This window comes from Megalops cyprinoides, chromosome 11 (genome assembly GCF_013368585.1).
Source record: "Megalops cyprinoides isolate fMegCyp1 chromosome 11, fMegCyp1.pri, whole genome shotgun sequence".
In the NCBI taxonomy this organism is placed as follows: domain Eukaryota; kingdom Metazoa; phylum Chordata; class Actinopteri; order Elopiformes; family Megalopidae; genus Megalops; species Megalops cyprinoides.
This window is the reverse complement of record NC_050593.1, coordinates 24937103-24958817: the sequence shown is the minus strand read 5'-3', so window position 1 is coordinate 24958817 and position 21715 is coordinate 24937103. Positions and strand designations below refer to the sequence as shown.

At 41.7% G+C, this 21715-nt stretch overlaps 1 protein-coding gene across 7 annotated transcripts in view; it reads right to left on the bottom strand.

The window, feature by feature from the left end:
* The window catches only part of dmd (dystrophin), a 162037-nt gene that overhangs the window by 104060 nt on the left and 36262 nt on the right, over positions 1 to 21715 (bottom strand). For all 7 annotated transcript variants that reach the window (XM_036540281.1, XM_036540280.1, XM_036540282.1 and 4 more), the window contains exons 2-7: positions 20011 to 20072; positions 9174 to 9266; positions 8884 to 8961; positions 7808 to 7900; positions 4464 to 4636; positions 2159 to 2274 (exon numbers count right to left, since the gene is read on the bottom strand). In XM_036540281.1, coding sequence (XP_036396174.1) covers positions 2159 to 2274; positions 4464 to 4636; positions 7808 to 7900; positions 8884 to 8961; positions 9174 to 9266; positions 20011 to 20072 — 615 coding nt within the window. The remainder of the gene's footprint in view (positions 1 to 2158; positions 2275 to 4463; positions 4637 to 7807; positions 7901 to 8883; positions 8962 to 9173; positions 9267 to 20010; positions 20073 to 21715) is intronic.

The window sequence follows — 21715 nt, the reverse complement described above, 5'->3', positions numbered from 1 at the left end:
ATGATGAGAATAAACCATCAAGCCCATGTAAGCCTGTCATTTTTCCTATAATCTACTGTATATAGTACTGTGTCAAGCTTGGTCTTGAACACTCAATTGGCCTCTGCTTCCCCTAAGAATCCTAGAAAGCTCTTCCATGCATTAATAACTCTCTGTGTGAGAAATACTTCCTAGTGTCAGTATGAAATTTACTTTGAAATAATCTCACCCCCTGCAATATTGAAAAAAGAGCTTAAGGTTACTTTTTATATGTTAGCTGATTTGTTTTTCAAAGAGACTTTTGGCCACCCTTATTTGTTTTTTTAAGTCTAACTTGTGTTTCACAATATGCTAAGTTATTACTCTATGAACTAAACTGTCTTTTTTATATTTTTGCAAAGTATCTTCTGTCATAAACTCTTCCATAAAGATTTATTAATCTACTGTGGAGACCACTTACTCAACTTATTTTTCCTTAATATTGGAATAAATTTACACTCCATGACAAGAATAATTTCTTTGAATTTCCTCCACTCATTCCCGGCCCCACAGTCTAGAGGTTGTACCCGGTCTCTATTCCTCAGATTCTCTTTCATTTTATTCAAATTGTCTCGTCTAAAATTAAAAAACCCTGGAGCTGGAGGAAGTAGTTTTGACTTGGCAGTACACAGTACATCAAATGTGACTGTGCTGTACCAACCTGACCTCAGCGGTGCAACTACATCAGCACCTAAAATTATGTCAGGATTATTATAAAAAAATCATAGGCTAGATGAGTTACCTCTAGCAGGGGAGGTAACAAACTGCATTAAAATAATCATTTATTCCATCCAAGAGCTCACGCTCAAAGATTCCATGGCCTGACAAGTTTTCACATTTAATGGAGGAATGATAACTTCTTACAAATGTCTCTTCTTCCTCACACTTTTTTTTTGATGTCAAAGAGCACAGTGTTAACATTACTGATCTGATGGCTGTGGCTGTAGCATATTCCTACATTTAAGCCCTTCTCATTTTCCCTCAGTAATTGAAGCCAAATATCCTTGCAAGGATTTAGAGGATCTGTTCCTGTAATGTTGTACTAATTTAGGCTTTACTTTTATGTGCAGGCCTAGCCTACCTTCTCTTTTGTTAGCTGTGCCCTTTATGAAAAGTTTACATTCTATGATACAGTACTTCTCCTCATCCCCTCTGTTTCTCTATGTCTCTACAATACTAATTATGTCATAGCCCTCTGTAATCACAAGAACCTCTAACACTGAACAAAAAAGTATTTTCATACTTCAACAGCTTTCAGACAAGGCAGGTGTATTGCACTTTCTCTACCACTTCCCTGCAAGTGGCCTCATTCCAGTGCTGCTCACATACAGACCCATCCCATTGCTGCTCACACACAGACCCATCCCATCACTCCTCACAGACACAGACTCATCCCAGCACTGCTCACACACACAGACTCATCCCAGCACTCCTCACACACACAGACTCATCCCAGCACTGCTCACACACACAGACTCATCCCATTGCTGCTCATACAAACAGACTCATCCCAGCACTGCTCACACACACAGACTCATCCCAGCACTGCTCACACACACAGACTCATCCCAGCACTCCTCACACACACAGACTCATCCCATTGCTGCTCACACACAGACCCATCCCATCACTCCTCACACACACAGACTCATCCCAGCACTGCTCACACACAGACTCAACTCATTGCTGCTCACACACACAGACTCATCCCATCACTCCTCACACACACAGACTCATCCCAGCACTGCTCACACACACAGACTCATCCCAGCACTGCTTACACACAGACTCATCCCAGCACTGCTCATACAAACAGACTCATCCCAGCACTGCTCACACACACAGACTCATCCCAGCACTGCTCACACACACAGACTCATCCCATCACTCCTCACACACACAGACTCATCCCAGCACTGCTCACACACACAGACTCAACTCATTGCTGCTCACACACACAGACTCATCCCAGCACTGCTCACACACACAGACTCATCCCAGCAGTGCTCACACACAGAGCCAGTGCTGGCTGACTCCCATACCACCTACAAATAGAGTCATGTCAGCACAGAAAATCCCCCTACACAAATAGCTTAACGCCCTCTGGGCCTCCCCTCCAGCCCCAAGTCTCAGCACTCACCCTCAGGGTCCAGCAGTCTTTCGATCCCCAGGTGCCGCTTGGCAATGCTGAAGGCGTGGTCCAGTCTCTCGATATCTGTCTGCTGCTCCACCATTGTCCACTCGAACAGCTCTGGGCTGAGTGGGTAAAGGGATCATTAACTTCACTAAATTATCCTACAAACACACTACAATCTCACCACACCTCTCCAGTGAGAAACAGTCCTGACCTATAACTCTAATCTAACCATGCTACTCAACTCAAACAGCCCAGGGACAAAAGGGACATTAATTTCACAACACTGCCCAATAAAACATGTTCTAATCTCGAGGTCACGTGACACAGGCAACCGAGCAGCAATCTTCTGTGATAGCTCCGATGCCGTTATCTAAAAATACAGCTCGCATCCCACAAAAACAACCTCTCTTTCGAATAAAATGGAACACCAACCCCGTTTCACGTCTGCAGAACAATTTTCCCCACTGTCACTCAATAGAATGCCACCAGAAGGTGAAAGGCATGACGACACGCTGGCCCCGAAACAAAGATGAAATGGAATCTGAAGGTGGCAACAGCACCGCCTGAGAAACCTGGCCCTGCGATGTCTAAATATATCGACATTACAGCTGCAACCATTATGAGTGTACTTGACTCCAAGCTGGAGTTGATTCCACGCAGAATATATAGGGCATTTCACACTCAGATTGATCACACTTTGAAAGGGATTACTGAGTGCAACTAACTGAACCGGAGAGAGAATTACAGTACAGCGACTGAAAAATGTTTCTCATACAGCAGTCGCATGTTAAGCCAATATGGAAAAACAATGAGCCACCATGATAGATTGCCTGGATGACCATGAAAACAGAGGATGTTTTGAGAAGCACCAACAGTAAAACAAACATAATCCTAGATACTTTGGGCCCTTAACAAAAAACTCAGGCCATTACACTCTTGCTCTCTGGCCAGAAGAACACCAACAGCCCCCTTGACTATAATTGTAAGCCTCCACAAAGACATCAATAGACACATGGTCTTAGATGCTTCCATTTAGAAGAAAGAAATTTACTTCAAAGGGACTTGGATCTCAATATTACATATAAGCATACATACACAAAGTGTGTACACAATGTGTGTTGTCAATCGGGTGACATAGTTTTAAGATCCATGTAAGGCTGTAACATCTGTAGGCCTGCTGCCTAACTTGCAGTCAAATTCATTAGATGTAGGTTGCTTTTCAGTGTAGCTCCTGTGAGATTTTTTTGTCCCCCTAGCTACAGTGCATCAAAGCCAGTGCAGAGGAGGAACATTATACCTGCATCCATCACAAGGTTAAGGGCTCTCCTCCTTTGCTGTATGACATTTTTTCTGTACTTACAGATGCACAGGTGTGGAGGAGGCTTTTAGGAACACTGACCCAGTTTGTTAGGTGCAAGGAGGTTAAGGAGATGTCTATGGATGTGCTTAGCAAATCTATATATTTTGTTAGATTTTCATGCAAAGACCCGGCAGGTATAGGGATATTAAAAGATTACACCGGTGGAATAGTAATGACTATCTAACATGGGCACTGTACGATAGGGCCTTTTCCATCTCCCACATTCATGGCAAGCATTTGAATGACTAGGGACAATATATAGGCAAAGACATGCATGGTTTCTCATCCAAATTGATGAAATGTGAGTTTGAGGGATTTCCCATGATATTTGCTACCATCACAACTTAATATCATACCACGATTTCATGCACTGTTAAAACCCCTCAATGCCTTTTCATCTGTCACTCTACTCTGAATTTTGGAGCTGCCGTCACATGCATTAAGCAGTTTGAAACAGTAGGCATGACACAAAGGAATAAACACTTCATTTAACACACTACCTGCAATATCTATTTACCCGTGGCCAACTGACATGTGGAACAGCAGCCTCTTAAAGTTAGAGTTACACGCAAATATTGTTCACATTCCACATATGAATTAAATATGTGTAAATTCAAGGGTAATTTTCCTTCATTTTTTCCTTCTTTCCTATGTATGGAGTAAGATAATATGTATTTCCAGGATGTTCAGTAAGTAATTGTTTTCTCCAGCTTTTGAAAATAAGTACCCGGTTACAGTAATTTACACGCATTAGATCATGATTGAGAATACTGGAGTGTTTTGTCTCCTGCTATCTAATTCTAAGAAGCACAGTGGTACATTAAGTTATGTTGTAGTACACTAGGAGAGGAGTAAATGAAACAGAAGAGAAAAGCACTTAAGCTGTCTATTAAAAGAGGAGACAGTATTAGTGCAAGAGGTCTGTGTCAATGACCTGTGACCTCTGACCTGTGGCTATGGATGAGGGCGTTGAAGGCTAGCCCATCAGACCAGCTGCTGGAGAAGTTGACCACATTGACCTGCTTGTAATCTCGGGTGGACTGCCGCACCCAGCTCAGCAGAATCTTCTCGCTGCTGGTCTGCTGTAGCCCCTCCATCAAATCTTTCATCACATCCTTCACCTGAGAGAGAGAGAGAGATTACATTATTTAATTTCATTATTTATATGCTGACTTTAGATCATATTACCATGGGTATTTTTATCTCTGAGCAATTCAGGCCTCACACAAGGATATTACCCTACCATCTGGGATTGAAGCCTGAACCAACATCTCATTGGCACCTGTGAGAGTGTGTACCATTTTCATACAAACACACACACACACACACACACACACACACACACACTTTCTCAAACACATCCTTTACCAGACAAAAAGAGTGATAGCCTAAAAGTAGTTATACACAAATACTGCAGGAACAGAAACGTACACTTACGCCTACACTATTAAAGCTCATCTTTTAAGATGTAGCATATGGAGACACAGCAGGAATGAAACTAACATATTTGAGACAGTGGGAATGAGGAGAGTGAGGGTGACAGAGCGAGAGACAGTGAGAGAAAGGAGAGAGGCAGACACCCACACACACATACACATGCACATGTACACGCACGCACACACACGCACACACACACACACACACACACACACACATCCCTAGGCTCAGTGTCAGCATGTGACAGTTCTAGAGCAGCCTGGAGACCAGCTCTGGGGAAAAAAGGAAGCATCAGAAAAGTTTGATTGACATCGCTGGCAGGAAGCAAAAATGTCTCCGGTATTTAAACAGGCCTTTACCTTCAACATCCATCACACATCCCTCACACTTCCCATAATGCTCCACTCTTCTTCAGACTTATCTACTCCTGGATACCAAGCCTGCAGGTGTCTTTCCCCCTCAGCGTTACCAGCCAATAAAATCACCCATTCACCCACGTGCCCGATGATAGCCAATACGGTATCCCCAGTCTCCATCCTCCCCGCTATCCTGTCATCTTTGTGCAGCAGGACCAAACATTGACGACGCGGTTCCTCTTCAGAGACGCTTAATTACAGTGCTGCACTGCTGCAGCGCGCAGTGAAACTGTGCAGGATAATGCCACTCTGCCCCCCTTTACAGCAAGGGGTGTTGACAGCAACAAATAACTGAATAGCTGAAACATGAATAGTCTGCCTTGTTTGCTATGTGACCTGAACAATGCGTGAAATAACAATAATCATAGTTTAATGAGGTTTGGACACATGCATTGAATGCTTTTTGGCAATCGGCAGCATGAACCTTATTGGCTTTCTTCTTGATTGATGCAGAAAGTTTAGCTTATAAACCTTTTTTTTAAGTCTAATCAAAATATATACACATGTTGAATAGGAATTGAGATATGATGTTAAAATTTTATGAACTCATTTTTGTGGGTTTCAAAAGATGTCTTGAGCAGCCGTGAATAGCAATCAAATGATTCAGATGTCTGCTTTTGTTGGCCAGATGTAGACTCTACTTTAGTTGAAGAAAGAATATTGAATAGAGTGTAGGACTTCTAAAACAGGATTTTAAAAGCTTTTGGCAGGTTTTGTGTTATTATTGTGGACATCTGTGAACATCTGAAAACTTTAAATGGGTCCAATAACAATACAAGGTTCTGGAATCATACACACACACACGCAGGCAGGCACGCACGCACACACACAAAACACATCCACACAAATATAATTACATAACATTAGCACATTTCTGTTGTTTGCCATGTGGCCTCAACAATTTTTGACCATTCAACAGTATTCAAACCGTAATGGATCTGCCCACATGTAGTTGTACAAAGGCTAATTGTGTGCGCACACACACACACACACACACACACACACACACACTCTCACTAACTTCATCTGGCTTCAGCTCTGTGTGCATGTGACCATGTGTATGTGTGTGTGTGTTCACTTGTATGTATGTATGATGTTATTGTGTAGATGATCTGCAGTATATATATTATAGAGTGCTAGCTATTTGATAGCAATATGTTGAGAGAAACAGTTTTCTGCTGGTGGTCAGTGTGGTGGTTCTCCTTCCTTCCCACCCGTAGTCTCCAGATAGCCAATTTTACTACAGGTTTGTCTCACCACTCAAACAGGAGCACAGGGTAAGGTGACCGCAATTGTCTGAAAATTGTTTGTAGTTTCAGTAGTTAACTACAAAAAAAATGGAAAAAAAATTTAACTACTTGAATCACTATGCTAATATGAATGTAGTTGAACTACCAGCAAGCTACTGCAAAATGTAGTTAAACTACTAGTTTAATTACATGTAGTTCACTATTCCCCAACACTGCACACCAGCCACACTGCACTACAGTCACCTACAATGAAGTGGGCACTAAATGCAGGATAGCGATGAAGGGACCCTGGCCGATCTATCCATCCCAATACCTGGTGAATCAGAGCTGCTAAGGCTGCTGTGGGCTCTGCCACTTTTGAATCCAAGCCATAGCGCTCAGCCTGCATTCAGGATAAGCATCCTGCTCAATGAGTCACTCAGGAGCCCCAAGGCCAGGCCTTTTTCAGAAGCTGAAACATCCTGCTACAAAGCTCCCGCTAGTTAACTACAGTTGCTAACCTCATACCAATGTCAGTATTTCAGTAACCACTCTGGTGGTCACTAAAACCGCACTCATTCATGGTTCAGCGTTCGCTTCATCATCATTTTTTCATTCATGTGTCATTCATCATGCTCATCACATTCTCCCACAGCTCTCCTATGTTCATCTTAAGCTGTGCTGGCTATCCGTGCACCCGTAAACCCTCACAGCTAAGATGGGTTAAAAAACTAAGCCACACTAACAGCCACATTCAATCCTTCCTCTGAGCAGAAGAAGCTTAAGTACAACACTTGCGTTATGGAGTAACGGAGAATGAAAAGCTGTATTCAGTTTAATGAAAAAGCTTTTGTCAGTCATAAACCTGTAATACACAGACACAAGCATTCACACGTCTTTCGCACACCTCTAATGCACACGCACAGTAACATATTAACTGCACACCTCTAACTTAAAAGGATAGTCGCTCCCACGTCAGTTGCACGCTTCAGGCACTCACACATCTGTTACACACAGGCACAATCTCCCTTACACTGGATACACTGGGAGGCAGTGTAGCACAGTCACAAGAAGCAGGGCTCATAACCGAAAGGTTGCTGGTTGGATTCTGCTGGTTGCAAGACACTTAACCCAGAATTGCCTCAGTAAACATCCAGCTGTATAAATGGATAACATGTAATGTAATGTAATGGTGGGTGAGGTCACTCACCTGCCAGTGCAGGATGATGCTCCAGATGAGGCCCAAGATAAGCTTGTGATTTCCATCAACAATGTCGAGCCCACCTATATTAACCAGTTCAACCTAGAAAGGGAGATAGAAAAAGGAGAGGAGGAGAAAGGAAGAAAAAGTGAGAGAGAGAGAGAGAGAGAGAGAGAAAGAGCAAGTGAGAGAGAGAGAGAGGCAGGGGAGAGAGGGAACAATTGTTTTGTTGGCACCGAATGACCTGTAATACACTGACAGCAGTGAGAAACAAGTGTCTCTGTAAAATGAAGATCATACAGCGCCATCGCAAAATCAAGGATTGTCAGTTGCTGTGAAAAATTTCGGGGGAAGCAGCAGTGGCGTCCCACTTCTCTTAAGGCTCTTTAGAAAAATTGTTGAAAGTGCTTTTCTGGCTTTTCACAAATTTCAGTGTGATTTCGTCAGCCATCATTTTGTTAGCAAGCAATGACACTTGCCCCCGCGTTCGTTTAAGCTTTAATAGAAACGCAGAAGGAGGTGTTTCTAGCAACATTCTACTCATTTGCCCCTTTGGTATAAATGCATTGAAGCATTTCACTGTACGTAGCAAGCCAGCCTGCTTAGTAATCATTTTAGCGTGACCCAAAACTGCAAGTTGTGCCTGAATCTGCAAGAACTGGGTAAATTATCAGAACTCTTATACTACGTGCTGTTATTTTTATTGATGTGTACGTGTGTTAGGTGTTACCATGTGCTTGTGAGTTGTGTGTCAGACTTATCATTGTGTTAAACATTTGAGAAACCCTCTCCACTTTGTGTGCCAGTGTATGCTTCACAGCAAAACATAACTGAACCAGGCAACTTAACCACAGCAGCATGTTCACAATTCCAATGTTATTGTAATGTACATACATTTACATTTACATTGTGCGTATGTCTATAAAATCAAAGTTTTTCTCTGCCCAGAAACGACTGCTTTATACAAAAACAAAGTCTTGTCCACGCCAACCAGATGGCAATCAGCAGAAAGCCAACAGTAGTAAAATGCACAAAACATTCGGCCAACAGCAGCCAGTGTTTTCCACAGGAGCCCGCTCACTCACATTGCTTTTCTGAAGGAACTGCAGTGCTCTGTTCACATTGTTGAGTGAATGAACGCGCGTAAAGCCCTTTTCTTTTGCCTGCAGAAAAACAACACAGTTCAAAGGAAGACTTCAGTGGGGGAGTTTAGTGTACAGATTGGAGAATTGCTTTGCCGAGAGACATCGGGGAAGGGGGGGGGGGGGGGGGGGGGGGGGGGGGACCAGAGGAGGGACAGAAGGAGAGGAATGAGAGAGGAGGAGGAGGAGGAGTCTGGGACTGAGGTTCAAATTACATGGGTGATGTCACTCACTAGTTCTTGCCCTGTCAAGCCCTCAAGCAACTCCAGCAGACGCCGCCCATCACACAGGTCAGTGAAGAGGTCCTCAATCGGGGGCTTCCCAGCCTGCAGGGACACAAAAAGTGTAAGGCATCACAATTCACCCCCTGCAGACATAGAAGTTCAGCCACTACACTTCACCCTATATCACCCCCGCAGAGACAGAGAGGAGTGGCACTGTACTTAACTCTATATTATCACCTAGAGACAGAGAGGATCAGACAGTAAACTTCAGCCTAAATTACCCCCACAGAGACAGAAAGGGTCGGATACCTATCTTCACCTTAAATTACCTCCATACAGCCAGAGACGGTCAGACAATAAATTTACCCTATATCACCCCCACACAGACACCTCACACAGGTAGCCAGAGGCAGAACTGCTGAGAAATAGAAAGTCATTTTGAAAAACAGGTAAAAAAAAAAAAAAAAAAAAAGGCAAGCTGAGATGTAGCTCCAGCAATGAAGCTGTAATGAAGCTTTGATGTAAATGTCTCTATCATCCTGATCTTTCTTTTATTCATTTTCATGCTGGGAACAGGGGGACTCAGCGTTACAAGCCTCCTTTCATCGGCAGGTATGCGCGGAACTCTTAGTGTTTATGTGGTGAATGACCTTCACTTACCTCCTGCTTTCTAAAACTCAGAATGTCAGAATTTCCTGTCGCCTAGCGACTGCAGGGGTGCTTCTCACTGTGTACTTTTTTTCAGCAGAATGCTCATGGTCACATTCTTATCATGGTCACGTTTTCATCTTGGTCACACTGTCATTGCGATTAGATTCTAGTTACGGACACATTATGAAATACTCAGACTTTAAATGTATGTATGTGTCCGGGATTGAAATGGGAATCTTTCAATCCAAAAAGGGGTTGCAGTCACACTGAGACATCTCAGCCTAAAACAAATTAAACGGACACAAAGATGGCCACAGTGTGTAAACATGAGATTGGAAAACAACTTGAGATGGCTTTGTTTCCACTGGAGACAGCATGAGAAGACAGCTCCATACAAGCAAACAGCTCAATTTCTGATTTAGACAGTTTAAGGAAATGGCTGTTTTAGATAGAAAGTATGAAGAAACAGCTCTCTCTCTCAGATAGAGACAGTGTGAGGAAACACCTCTGCTTCAGATAGACAGTATGAGGAAACAGCTCTGTTTCGGGCTGAGACAGCATGATGAAATGGCTTAGACAGAGACAGTGTGATGAGACGGCGCTGTTTCATATAGAGACAGTCTATGGAGACGGCTGTTTTCTGATTGAGACAGCATTTCAAGAAAAAAATACAATATTTTTCCCAGGCTTTCCACTTGTCTAAATTTTAATCAGTCTCCAAGGCACATTTAAAATACAAGCTTGCAAGTAGACAGTTTAACTAGAACACTACCAAAATACAGTGCTTTTTCAGTGTTCAAACAAGTTGGCATATTAGAATATTGTTCATGTTTCGTTACCAATCAAAATTGATTTAATCCAGCCAAAAATGAACGACTTTCCCAGTATTATAATGGTTGGTGGTTATTTGTATAAAATTTGTGCTAGGGGATCTTCTCAGGGCAGCTTCTCTAGCTCCCCCTTGTGACAGGGAGCAGGTTAACATCTGTACAGCACCCTTACAGATGTGATTTCAGCTATCACCATGGACTGACTCAGGTCCAAACTTAATATTCTGGCTCTGAATGTGTAAATCAATCTGTTTAATTAGCAACGTGCCATTTTACGAGCTTTAAATAAAGTCTATTAGCACCAAAAGAACACACTTTAAAGACATGGTTTGTATCTTTCTGTGAAGCAGACTACAGTGACATTCTGACACAGTCAGCAATGTATGGCTTCTGTGTCAGGCTTGCCAGCTACAATACACTACCCAGAATGCATGAAGGTCATGTTGTATTTTAACCAGTGAGGGCTTGTTTTAAACCTTAGAATCCCACTTATTGCATACAAAACAATGTTATCACTGCCTAGAAAACAAAACTAACAGGGTTTAGCCAAAGGGAGGATTGGATGACCTAAAAACCCATTTTCTCAGGAAGAAAACACTGAAAAAAAAACACTGAAATTTGTTTGCCATGACCAATAACACCCAAATCACACTGTTAGCACAGAAAGATGTTTTGTAATGAGGATACCTCGCAAGAAGGATGCATACAACAAACCTGGACAGAAATGGACAGAGTTATGAACATCGAGTGAGAACTTTTTGAAAAATGAGACAAATTACTTGTCTAACCACCGTGACATTTGGATGCAATTTTCTTGCAAGTGGACTCCATTCTTTGATGTAAAGATGTACTCACCGACATGACAGGGGAAAGTAAAACAATGAGTTTGCACAACGGATAGGTTGTCATAAGGGAGGATCTATAAAATGGGGGGGGTTATTGCCATTCTCATCCAAGAAAGCAATGATAAAGATCAGAATGCCTTTTACAGCCTGAGGGAAGCCTTTTGAAGAAGCTGACAGCAGAATTGTGGTGGTTACAGTCAAACATGACTCATTCATAAATAAGAAAATATGTACAGTCATAGTTTCGCCGGCACCAGTGAAGACACGATGAAGTGTCTTAGTGGCAAGTGTCCCGATTAGCCGGTGCACAGCCACATCTGCGTAACACCTTTGACTCATTGAACACTTATTCCCAGGCGGGCCCACTTACTATTACCCCTGTGTATGCTAGCACAATTCAGATAGCTGAATCGACCGGGACACACCTCTTTGGATCAGTGCTAGCTGACTATTTCTGCACCTGACAGCTGCTTTTCCGCTACCTACACAGAGCTCATATATTGTGCAGTAACACAGGAATCACATATCCTACAAGATATGAACCAACATCGGCAGAAAAATAACAGAAATAAAAAAGACAGAGAGGGAATAGAGAGGACCAACACTCACAACAAACCGTGCACAACCTTTCCTCGACTTGTCCCTAATGTCTTCTCAACCCTCACTAAGCCTGGAAACAAACAAACTCATACACAACTGAAAAGGAGAGGCGTTGATTATCTGTCCTCTCTCCTCTTCTGTTTGACGGAGATAGGCATTGAGAGAAGAAGGCCCTGTTCTTGATAAATCTGATTGAAGCTGTTTACAGAAACTTCAAAGTATATTTCCTCCTGGCTTTGCCGCTTGCACAGCATCTTAAAGCACTCAGGGGAATTCTACCTTCATTTATTTAGATAATAAAGGTTTCATATTGACTTTGTCTTCCAATCCACACAGCTGTGTCTTCCCCAGGTCAACAGAATTGATTGTCTCTCCCCAACCCAAAGGGTTAGCTCTTCCCCAGGTCCATAGGACTAACTATTCCCCCTGTAAAAAGGACTAGGTCTTCTCCCATGTCCACAGAATTGACTGTTCCTCCAGTCCAAAGGACTGGCTCTTGCCTAGGTCCACAGGGTTGACTCTTCCCCCAGAATGACCATTTTTTATTTCCCCATGACAATGAGCCCACTTAAACAGTTCAGTCTCTGTCTTCCCAACAGCTCATAATGCCATTGCATCTGAATAAAACCCAGCTAAAGCCGCTATAACTGCCCCTGATAAAGAGGTGTTTTCTATTTAAACTGCTCCATCCTTTTTCCCCAAGACCACATGGGCATACACATGCAAACATGAATATGCACTTGCACACATACCTCTGTGCATACACATGCACACATACACACACATAGACCGCAAGAGAAATCTCATATCTCCTTTTTTGTGGTTATTATTACTTTCTGACACCTAGGTGAGAAGATCTGGAGCTCAATACAGTAAGGAAACCTTTTCTTTTCACCCGCTCGCTTTTCTGCCTTTGATGAAAATAGAAAATCAAACTCAGTCTGGGAGAAAAAAAAGCAGGGAGCTTGAAAATGACTTCTCTATATCTATCATTCGAGCAGGAATCCATCTGTCTCCAGTGTCATCCCTCTATAGATCTGCATTTCTCTCCTCCATCCTCTGTAATCCTGCGTTCCTCTCTGCCTGTGTGATCGCTCTCGTAAGCTTATCTTGCGACATGAGATAAAATATGTTTATAGAGGATTCCACATGCAGGGTTGAAGACGACAATGACAGAATATTTCAGTCACTTCCTGTCTGCTTTTCTCCCTGTCATTAAGAAATAAGAGTCCTGTATGTCACCCTAACTGTAACCCTACAGAACTCTGACTAAGAGCTGATAACTGATCCTGACTCTGACCCTATCAATGACAGTGACTCTGACTCTTGTAACTGACACTGACAGGAATTCCATCACCTTCAGTTTTATGGTGAGTGAGTGACAGTGTAGGGGCAAGCGTGTGTGTGTGTGTGTTTGGGGGGGGGGGGGGATTAGCAGTAGACTGATGGGTTCATCTTGTGGGGGTGGTGAAAGTGTGGGGGCCCACTTAGACATTTTGTAAGTTTCCTACTTTTTACACTTCAAAAACAATGACAGCTGGGACCTCATTTATCGACCAAGTGTATGCATAAATTTCAATAATTTCTGATTATTCCATTAGCAAATTTTATTTCAAAGTGTGTGATTTATCAACACAGAAAGTTGTGTTGAAACATGTAAATTTATGCATATTGTAGAACATGCATTCCAATATTTCATTGTGGTTATAATAATGATTCTGATGGGCAAATGCATAAGCCCATTGCTTTTTGATAGTCACATGAATAAATAACATCCCTGTGCTGTCTGACCATTTGGCAAAACCTTTACATTGCATTTCAGCAGTAATCTACATTTCTCATGTAATCTGAGGATGTATGTTGACAGATATATATATATACACATTATCCTTATGTGCATATATTTTAATAATAACAGAATACACACACAAGCCAGTCAGGTTTTATCCCGTGTATATAACAACACCTCCTTTAGAAATATATGCGCTCTTGGTGTCAACAATGGTTGACAAATATGAGGAGTGCCCAGCTGCACCATTGGCTAAAAACAGCATCAGAAAATTAATTGCAAACATATTTTGGCACGATTATTATTGATACCCAGCCCAGAACCACAAACAAAAATGACTGAAAAATATTTAATGATGTTAGAAAATTTGCAGCAAATGCTTTGCAGTCAAGTGTGGTAGGAGATGAAAAATCCATCAGGCTGTTGCTAATTGTGGAATAAGAGTCATTAAAGGCACTGAGTGCTGGAGGCACAGTGACATGTCATTGTCACACTGTGATGTAGTGATTGACAGCACAATTTCCCTGATTATACCCCTGGTGCCAAGGATGGAGGTCAGCAACACAACAATCCTCTAAAATTTCAGTTACGCTCTTCGTGTAATCGATTACTTCTCACATCAAACCGTTCCTCTCCCGTTTCTGAGAGTGACCAGCACTTTAATGAAGTCAAAGAAGGAACGGATTTACATAGCTGAAAGTATTTTGCCTTACCTTTACTTTCTGTATTTTATTTTACTTTTCTCACTGCTATTAGCAGAACCAGAAACAAAAGACTCTTTTAGTATACCTCTGAGAGAATATTTATTCTTTCTCAGATTTTCCATAGTCTGTCACAGTGGCACTGTCCTGTAAAGGAATGACTTCAGTGGCCTAAACTCACCACACATTGCTAACTGGCACTGGGTAGGCATCAGTTTGATATGCAGCGACACTCTGGGGTGCTACACCTGAGAGGAGATGTGCCCCTTTCAAAGATGGCAGCCTTTTTACAACAGGAACTCCAGTTTGGGGTAAGATATCAGACAGGACAACAGAGGAGCACTTCCTTGGAGCGGTGTTATTCCCTGGGACAGTATTCCTGAGACACGGCCCTGACCGTCTTCCATGCACATGTTAGGCTGGATTAGATTTGAGTGAGCTGCTAACTGAATACTGATCTTAATTGCTAATTAATTAATCTGTTCATTGTTCTTGGCCCTATTGAACAAATAATTACTCTAAATCAGCAAAGTCAAATACTTGTCTATTTATTTTAACTGAGAAGAAATAATTACAGACACCTTAATGTATATCCTCCTGTTAGAAGAAACACCTGGAACCCCTCTCTGTGACTAAAGTACTAAGAGTTGCTACTTGTTTATTGAAGTCAAATATAGATCAGCATTTAATTAACAGCCCAATTAGGCCTTATTAATTACTAGAACAAAACCAGCATACATGGTGGGACCCCAGGCTCTGGTTTAAGAATTCCTGCCTTAGGCTCCCAAGCTCTCATTTGGGAGTCTGTACTGACACAGCTCCACAATACGGAATGTTCCAGTCATTAGCTAGCAAGGTGAGGGGGTTCAGATATAACCCTCAAATAACCCCAAAACAAAGGGAAAATGAAGGTTAAAGGGATCACTGAAACCACATCTCACAAGCCACTGTGGACTTGTTTCAAATTGACCTCCACCACGGGAAGTGGCAACCATGTACCTATGTTTCATGTAAATCTGCCACACAAACAGAATTAAACAATAGTCTTGAGATTAATGACTTAAAATGCACAACCACACACACAGCAGCTGAAAACACCTATTAGCGAGTAGTTCATACAATGATGACCAGGCATCACATCGAGCTACTTGAATAATCTTCAATTACTGTTTTTAAATCACAAGAATTTAATAATAACTAAAATACTACCACCACAGTCAAAATAACAGTATCTGAATATATCACAAGAAATGTAATGCGTAAAACCTGAGGACGCCAGTCGACTGCCAGTCACTGGCAGATAAGGACAGCTGTTAGAACTTTCCTAGGCCGAAGGGCAAGCACTACAGGATTAACGAGGACAGAGTGCTTCACCTTTGGTACAGCTGACGGTAACAGTACCAACTGATGATGATTTCAGAAATTCAAGATGTGTTCTAGACTGAGTGCTTTTTTCTGGATCCTTCGGCCCAGGCTCTCCAGGGGCTTATACAGTGCTCGTGACTATTCGGTGACACCGCACCACGTCACACGAAGTGATGGCTCACTGAGAGTTGGAGGGGCTTAAAGGAGAACCTTGGAACGGGCCCAGTCTTAGCTGCTTGTCTGAAGCAGCCAGGTGAATCTCATCAGCAGTTAGCAGACAGGTTATTGCCACACTGACTTAGTGTCTCGGGCTGCACTTAAAAGGACACATTCTTTGTTTGGTGCACGGTGCCTCGGAACGGTGGGGGATGTGTAGTTGTTTGGAAAGTCCCTGGGGACAAGTGAAGGTTTTAGTTTCTGACCTGGAACAGATGAGGCTAAAGAGTTCAGTTCTTAACTCTATACTGACTTAGTCACCCTGAAAGCCCTGAAATCTCCTGAATCCCCTGAAATCGCTGTCTCTTTTTTGCCATGTTTATTTAATTTGTTTGTTCAGTTCAATACTGTTGAGAAAAAAAAATCTAGTAAAAAGAACTCTCTTTTGATTTTTTGTTTTTTTTTCTCAATACTCCCCAGGAGGAAAATGTATTTTGGGGATTTTTTTATGTAGCAGGACAAACTTCTTTTGAACTGAATTTCTCTCTTCTGTGTGTAACATTTTTTAACAAAACTACTGATCAATCCAGTATCCATGTACAGATCCAATTATACAGTCACACCTTTTTTACACCTCACAGCTAAACCACTCACACTTGCATATGACTCAACAGCACCTGATTCAGTCCCATAACTTGCATACCTAACTCCTTAGGTACCCTTCACTCACTCAACTTCTAGGGTCTCATTTATCTCCCCGGCTATTAAAAGCATACATAGCTATGCACAGCTAACTGAGGATGGTTTCTATGTTTAACACGAGTACACACAAGCAGAGTTATAAAACAGTTGGTGACTCTTTAGAACACTATATGATTAAAAAAAAAAAAGAATTATTTTTCAATAGTGCTGGTGAAGTCCCTGAAGTACAACTCCTGTTTCCTAACAGATTACAGTCATCACTCTCCCCCCTCAGCCAATCTAACCCATCAGATACATTCCACAGGCATCTAACCAATAAGAGACAATCCACATGAGAGCAAACCAATCAGATATCACTGCTTTCAGTCCATTCTCACCGGTACGCTAATTGAAACTTGTGTCTGTTTCGCTCTCCCTGTCAAAGAGGGAACACAGCAGTGGTGTCCGCTGTTGTCATTAGTTTGCTTTTGTCTCGACTCACTGGGCGATGAAACAGATTCAATAGAATCCTCAATACAATGACCTGAGCCACGGTAACCATGACAACGGCACACCTTGAACCTCCAGTAATCCTTTGTAAGAATAAAGGGGAGGGTATTCTGTTCATCTGGCAGTTGCATTGGCCCTGCTGTCTGGCAGATTTCTACCTCACACTCTGCTTACACTATGGTGTGTCTGTGTACGTGTGTGTGTGTGTGTGTGTGTGTGTGTGTGTGCGCGTGTGTGTGTACGCGTGTGTGTGGGTGTGTGTGTGGGTGTGTGTGTGGGTGTGTGTGTGCGCGCATGTCTGTTGAGTCACTGACACTCCCTGTCTCACTATCACCCCTTATTTATAGCTCTAATTGAGACCAGCTGTGTGTCCTCCAAACAGATTATCCACTAATAGTGAGCAAAAAATAAAAAGGAATACATCACAAGTTAGCAATGAGAGTTGAGAGAGAGAATGAGAGAAAGACATTCACTATGGCTCTGTTCACATGCACTGCAGTCAGCTTGACAACTGTATCTACAAGCATCACTCATTATTGTCTGTTGTGCTCACACACTTCGTTATTACCAGAGTGTGCTGCAGTCATGACAACACACGATTCAAACAGCATTTCTGGTAATGCACACATCCAAAGACAGAATCAAGCTTCTTGAAATATTTTAAGTTTTGTTGGTCTTTAATGATAGCTTGTATTATCAATCACAGCTTGTCTGATGTCTAAACTAGGCTGTAACTATCCAGCTTTATTTGAGGTTTGCACCAAGACATCTGATAAAAGTGTCAAATACAACGTGATTTCATTTAATGGCATCCTATTTATCCTGAATCGCTTCGGACTAAATATTTGCTTAAGTTGTAAGTTCTTCCTCAATCCAAGTATGCCTGCAGTCTGTACCCATGACAGAAGTTTGTTAGTATCATTGCTTGTGCCTAAATGCACTGAGCATCTAATGAAACTGTTTCAGTGCAGTTGCAACACGCACACTCATAATGCATTAACAAACACAACTAAATTAATAACCACAATTGATACTTGAGGCAAGCAAGATTAATTCATGTAGTTGTTCATGCACTTTATAACAAATTTATGGTGAATACATGAACTGCATTAGGAGCAAGAAGTACTTGCAACACTACTGAAACCACTTACGAACATGGGTTTACACCACCTCAGTGCAACTCAACATAAAGATCACAGACGGCATTAGAGTCAAACTCACCACTGAATGCACTACCGCAATCAAATCCAGTGCAGAGTTCACTGTCATCACTGGATTGAAACATAGAGTACACTAATACATGGACTCACCATCACCACTGAGTGCACAGATGGTAAAGGAACCACTTTCCATATCCATAATCAAATCAATCAAAATTATTCATTATGTAGAACTTTTACAACTAAATAAAAACAGTAAAGCCATTGAGGGGGAGTTGGGAAAAGCTGGGAAATCATTTCCTGATCCCAGGAAAAAGTGGTTCAGAGATTTGTGTAAAACAGTGGAAAAGGAAACAAATAGTAGGGATACCCATGAAGGCTAGAAAATGAAGATATCCATCAGCTCACTGCTTAGTCCAGAATTGAATTCAGAGTGAGTGACAATGGAAAGCAAAGTTAACTTCAATTTTTCAATAATTTCCAGTTGCGAGACCTTTCCTAGAATAGCATCTTATCTTCCTCAGTCTGTCAGCACTGAAACTCCACACTGAAGACAGCTCTCAGTCTGTCAGCACTGAAACTCTGCTCTACAGATAGCACTCAGTCTGTCAGCACTGAAACTCCACAATGAAGACAGCTCTCAGTCTGTCAGCACTGAAACTCCACACTGAAGACAGCTCTCAGTCTGTCAGCACTGAAACTCCGCTCTACAGACAGCACTCAGACTGTCAGCACTGACACTCCGCTCTACAGACAGCACTCAGACTGTCAGCACTGAAACACCGCTCTACAGACAGCACTCAGACTGTCAGCACTGAAACTCCGCTCTACAGACAGCACTCAGACTGTCAGCACTGAAACTCCGCTCTACAGACAGCACTCAGACTGTCAGCACTGAAACACCACATTGAAGACAGCACTCAGTCTGTTCCCACTGAAAGCTGGCTCTACAGACAGCACTCACTCTGTAGGATCTTCAAGCAGAGTTGCCAGTCGCTGGCTATCAGACCATGCTGTGATTAGCAAAATGGCCCTCCGGTTTAAAATGGGTGTTTGAGAGCTCAGTAATTTGATGAGAGAGGCCAAACTGCTCATTAATATTCACAGCACCATGTTTGTGTGAAACCCTTCTACTGTAATGGCAGTCCTTGTTAAATAAATTCTGCAGCCACACCGGAGGTCTTTTGCTGCTTTTAAAATGTGCTGCTCTCCTTTCTTCTCATTAAGGCCTGAATTGAGTTAAAAAAGCTGAACAGGGGAGCTCCACTCCTCAATCCCTGCCTCCTCTATCTTCCCTGCCTCAGTCCCCTCTCTTCCTTTTTTCTGCCTTCCTCTCATTCTCTCTTCCCCTTCTACTCCTAAAACAGCCATCCATTTCCTGGTCTTCTGAGTTGCTGTGACAGTGAGGAGGTATGTCCTTCACAACCACAGTCATATAATGCCATAACCATGAGAACAACATCTATGAAATATCTCTGGAACAACAGATTGGAAATCATTCCTAAGAAACCAGGGACAAAAACTTCCACAAAAATGGTTGCGCAGAAACTGGCCTTACCTTCGCCAGCTGACAATTTATCCATTTAGAGAATGTTTTCTTTTGGACATCTTCTCTTTCATCTGCAGAGAGAAGACAAAATTAATTAGTGAGAATGCGTTATAGAAAGGTTGTGTTTTTAAAGGGTTCAGTATACTTTATAGAGACCTGCTGTTTTTAAATGGGAATAACACTTTGTAGAGACACCAATGTTAGTCAAACTGTGAAAATAACGTATAGAGACCTGCTGTTTTAAAATTGTGACAATACATTATATAGACTAGGAGCAGTGGTAAAGATTGGCTTTTAGTTGTAGCACCACTGCTGCATTTGAATGCTTTTTTAGAGTTGAGGAAACTTTACAGAAGCCTGATATATTTTATCAAGGTTATATACTTTACAGACACGCTGGTGTGTTGTAAAAGGGTAACAATTCTTTATGGCCACCTAATGTATTTGTAGGGAGTTACCAGCACACACCACAGTGGGGTCAGGGGGCCCTCGTGGAACACATCCAAAGGATTTTAAAGGAGTTAGTGAGGTAATTTACAAACCATTACCTAGAATCTTTTTCAGTCCATTAAAACTGGAAGACATCCCAAAGACTGGAAAGAAGGCAGTGTATTTCTAATGTAAGTGAGGGAATTGTGCTAATCCCATCAACATATATGTCATATGAGTGAAATAAAACAAATACACAGTTTTTATTTTGAAATTAAAAAACATATATATTTTTTAAATTTCAAAATAAAAACTATTTGTTCCATTACAATTATACGTTCATCAACGATGCATTATTTTAGCACAACATTTCAAGAACTTCAAGGATTTTCAAATGATCTGCAACTAATTAACTGAGGTGCATAGTTAATTAAGGAGGGATCTCAATGTACAGACTGCAGTATGTGAAATAAATGCATTTAATGGGAGGAATATTTCATCTAATACATAAATTGCCTCTGATGTCTTTGCTTATTCTGCAACCAGTAAGATAATATGACTGGTTGATGTGTGGTTTGCATGAATATGAACGAAGTTGACTATGTATAACAACTTACTGCTTCTAATTTGCCAATTGATTGGGAGGATTTCTATGTGTCTCAGGCAATTTAACAACAGTATCTCATTTGGTAATTATTTCAAATGAATGCTCATTGCTGCAGGCTACTAATGATGGTCTCTTTCTTTCCTTCAGTTACTCTGTACTAAAACATTTTCACATGCCTTTACCTAATTCTAACTCGCTCACAGAAAAAAGACATGAATACAAATCTTGTGTTTGTAGTGCTGGGTAGATCACACTCTAATTAAGCCTGTTGAAGATAAAACCATTTGTGATCTGCTTTTAATTTTACATCCAACATCACATATTAAATTGCACAACCACCTACAGAGACTACACCACCATTTACACTATGCCACCATTCATTAGTAACTACAGAAACCATGCCACCATTCATGTGTAACTGCAGAGACTATGCCACGATTTACATGTAACCACAGAAACCACGCCACCATTCATGTATAACTACAGAAAATATTACACGATTCGCATGTAACTACAAAAACTCCACCATCATTTACTTTTAACTACAGAAACTACACCACCATTTACACTAACTCCAGAGACCACACTACCATTAACATGTAACCACAGAAACTACACTGCCATTCAAATATAACTGCAGAAACTATGCCATCAATCATATGTAGCTACAGAGACCAA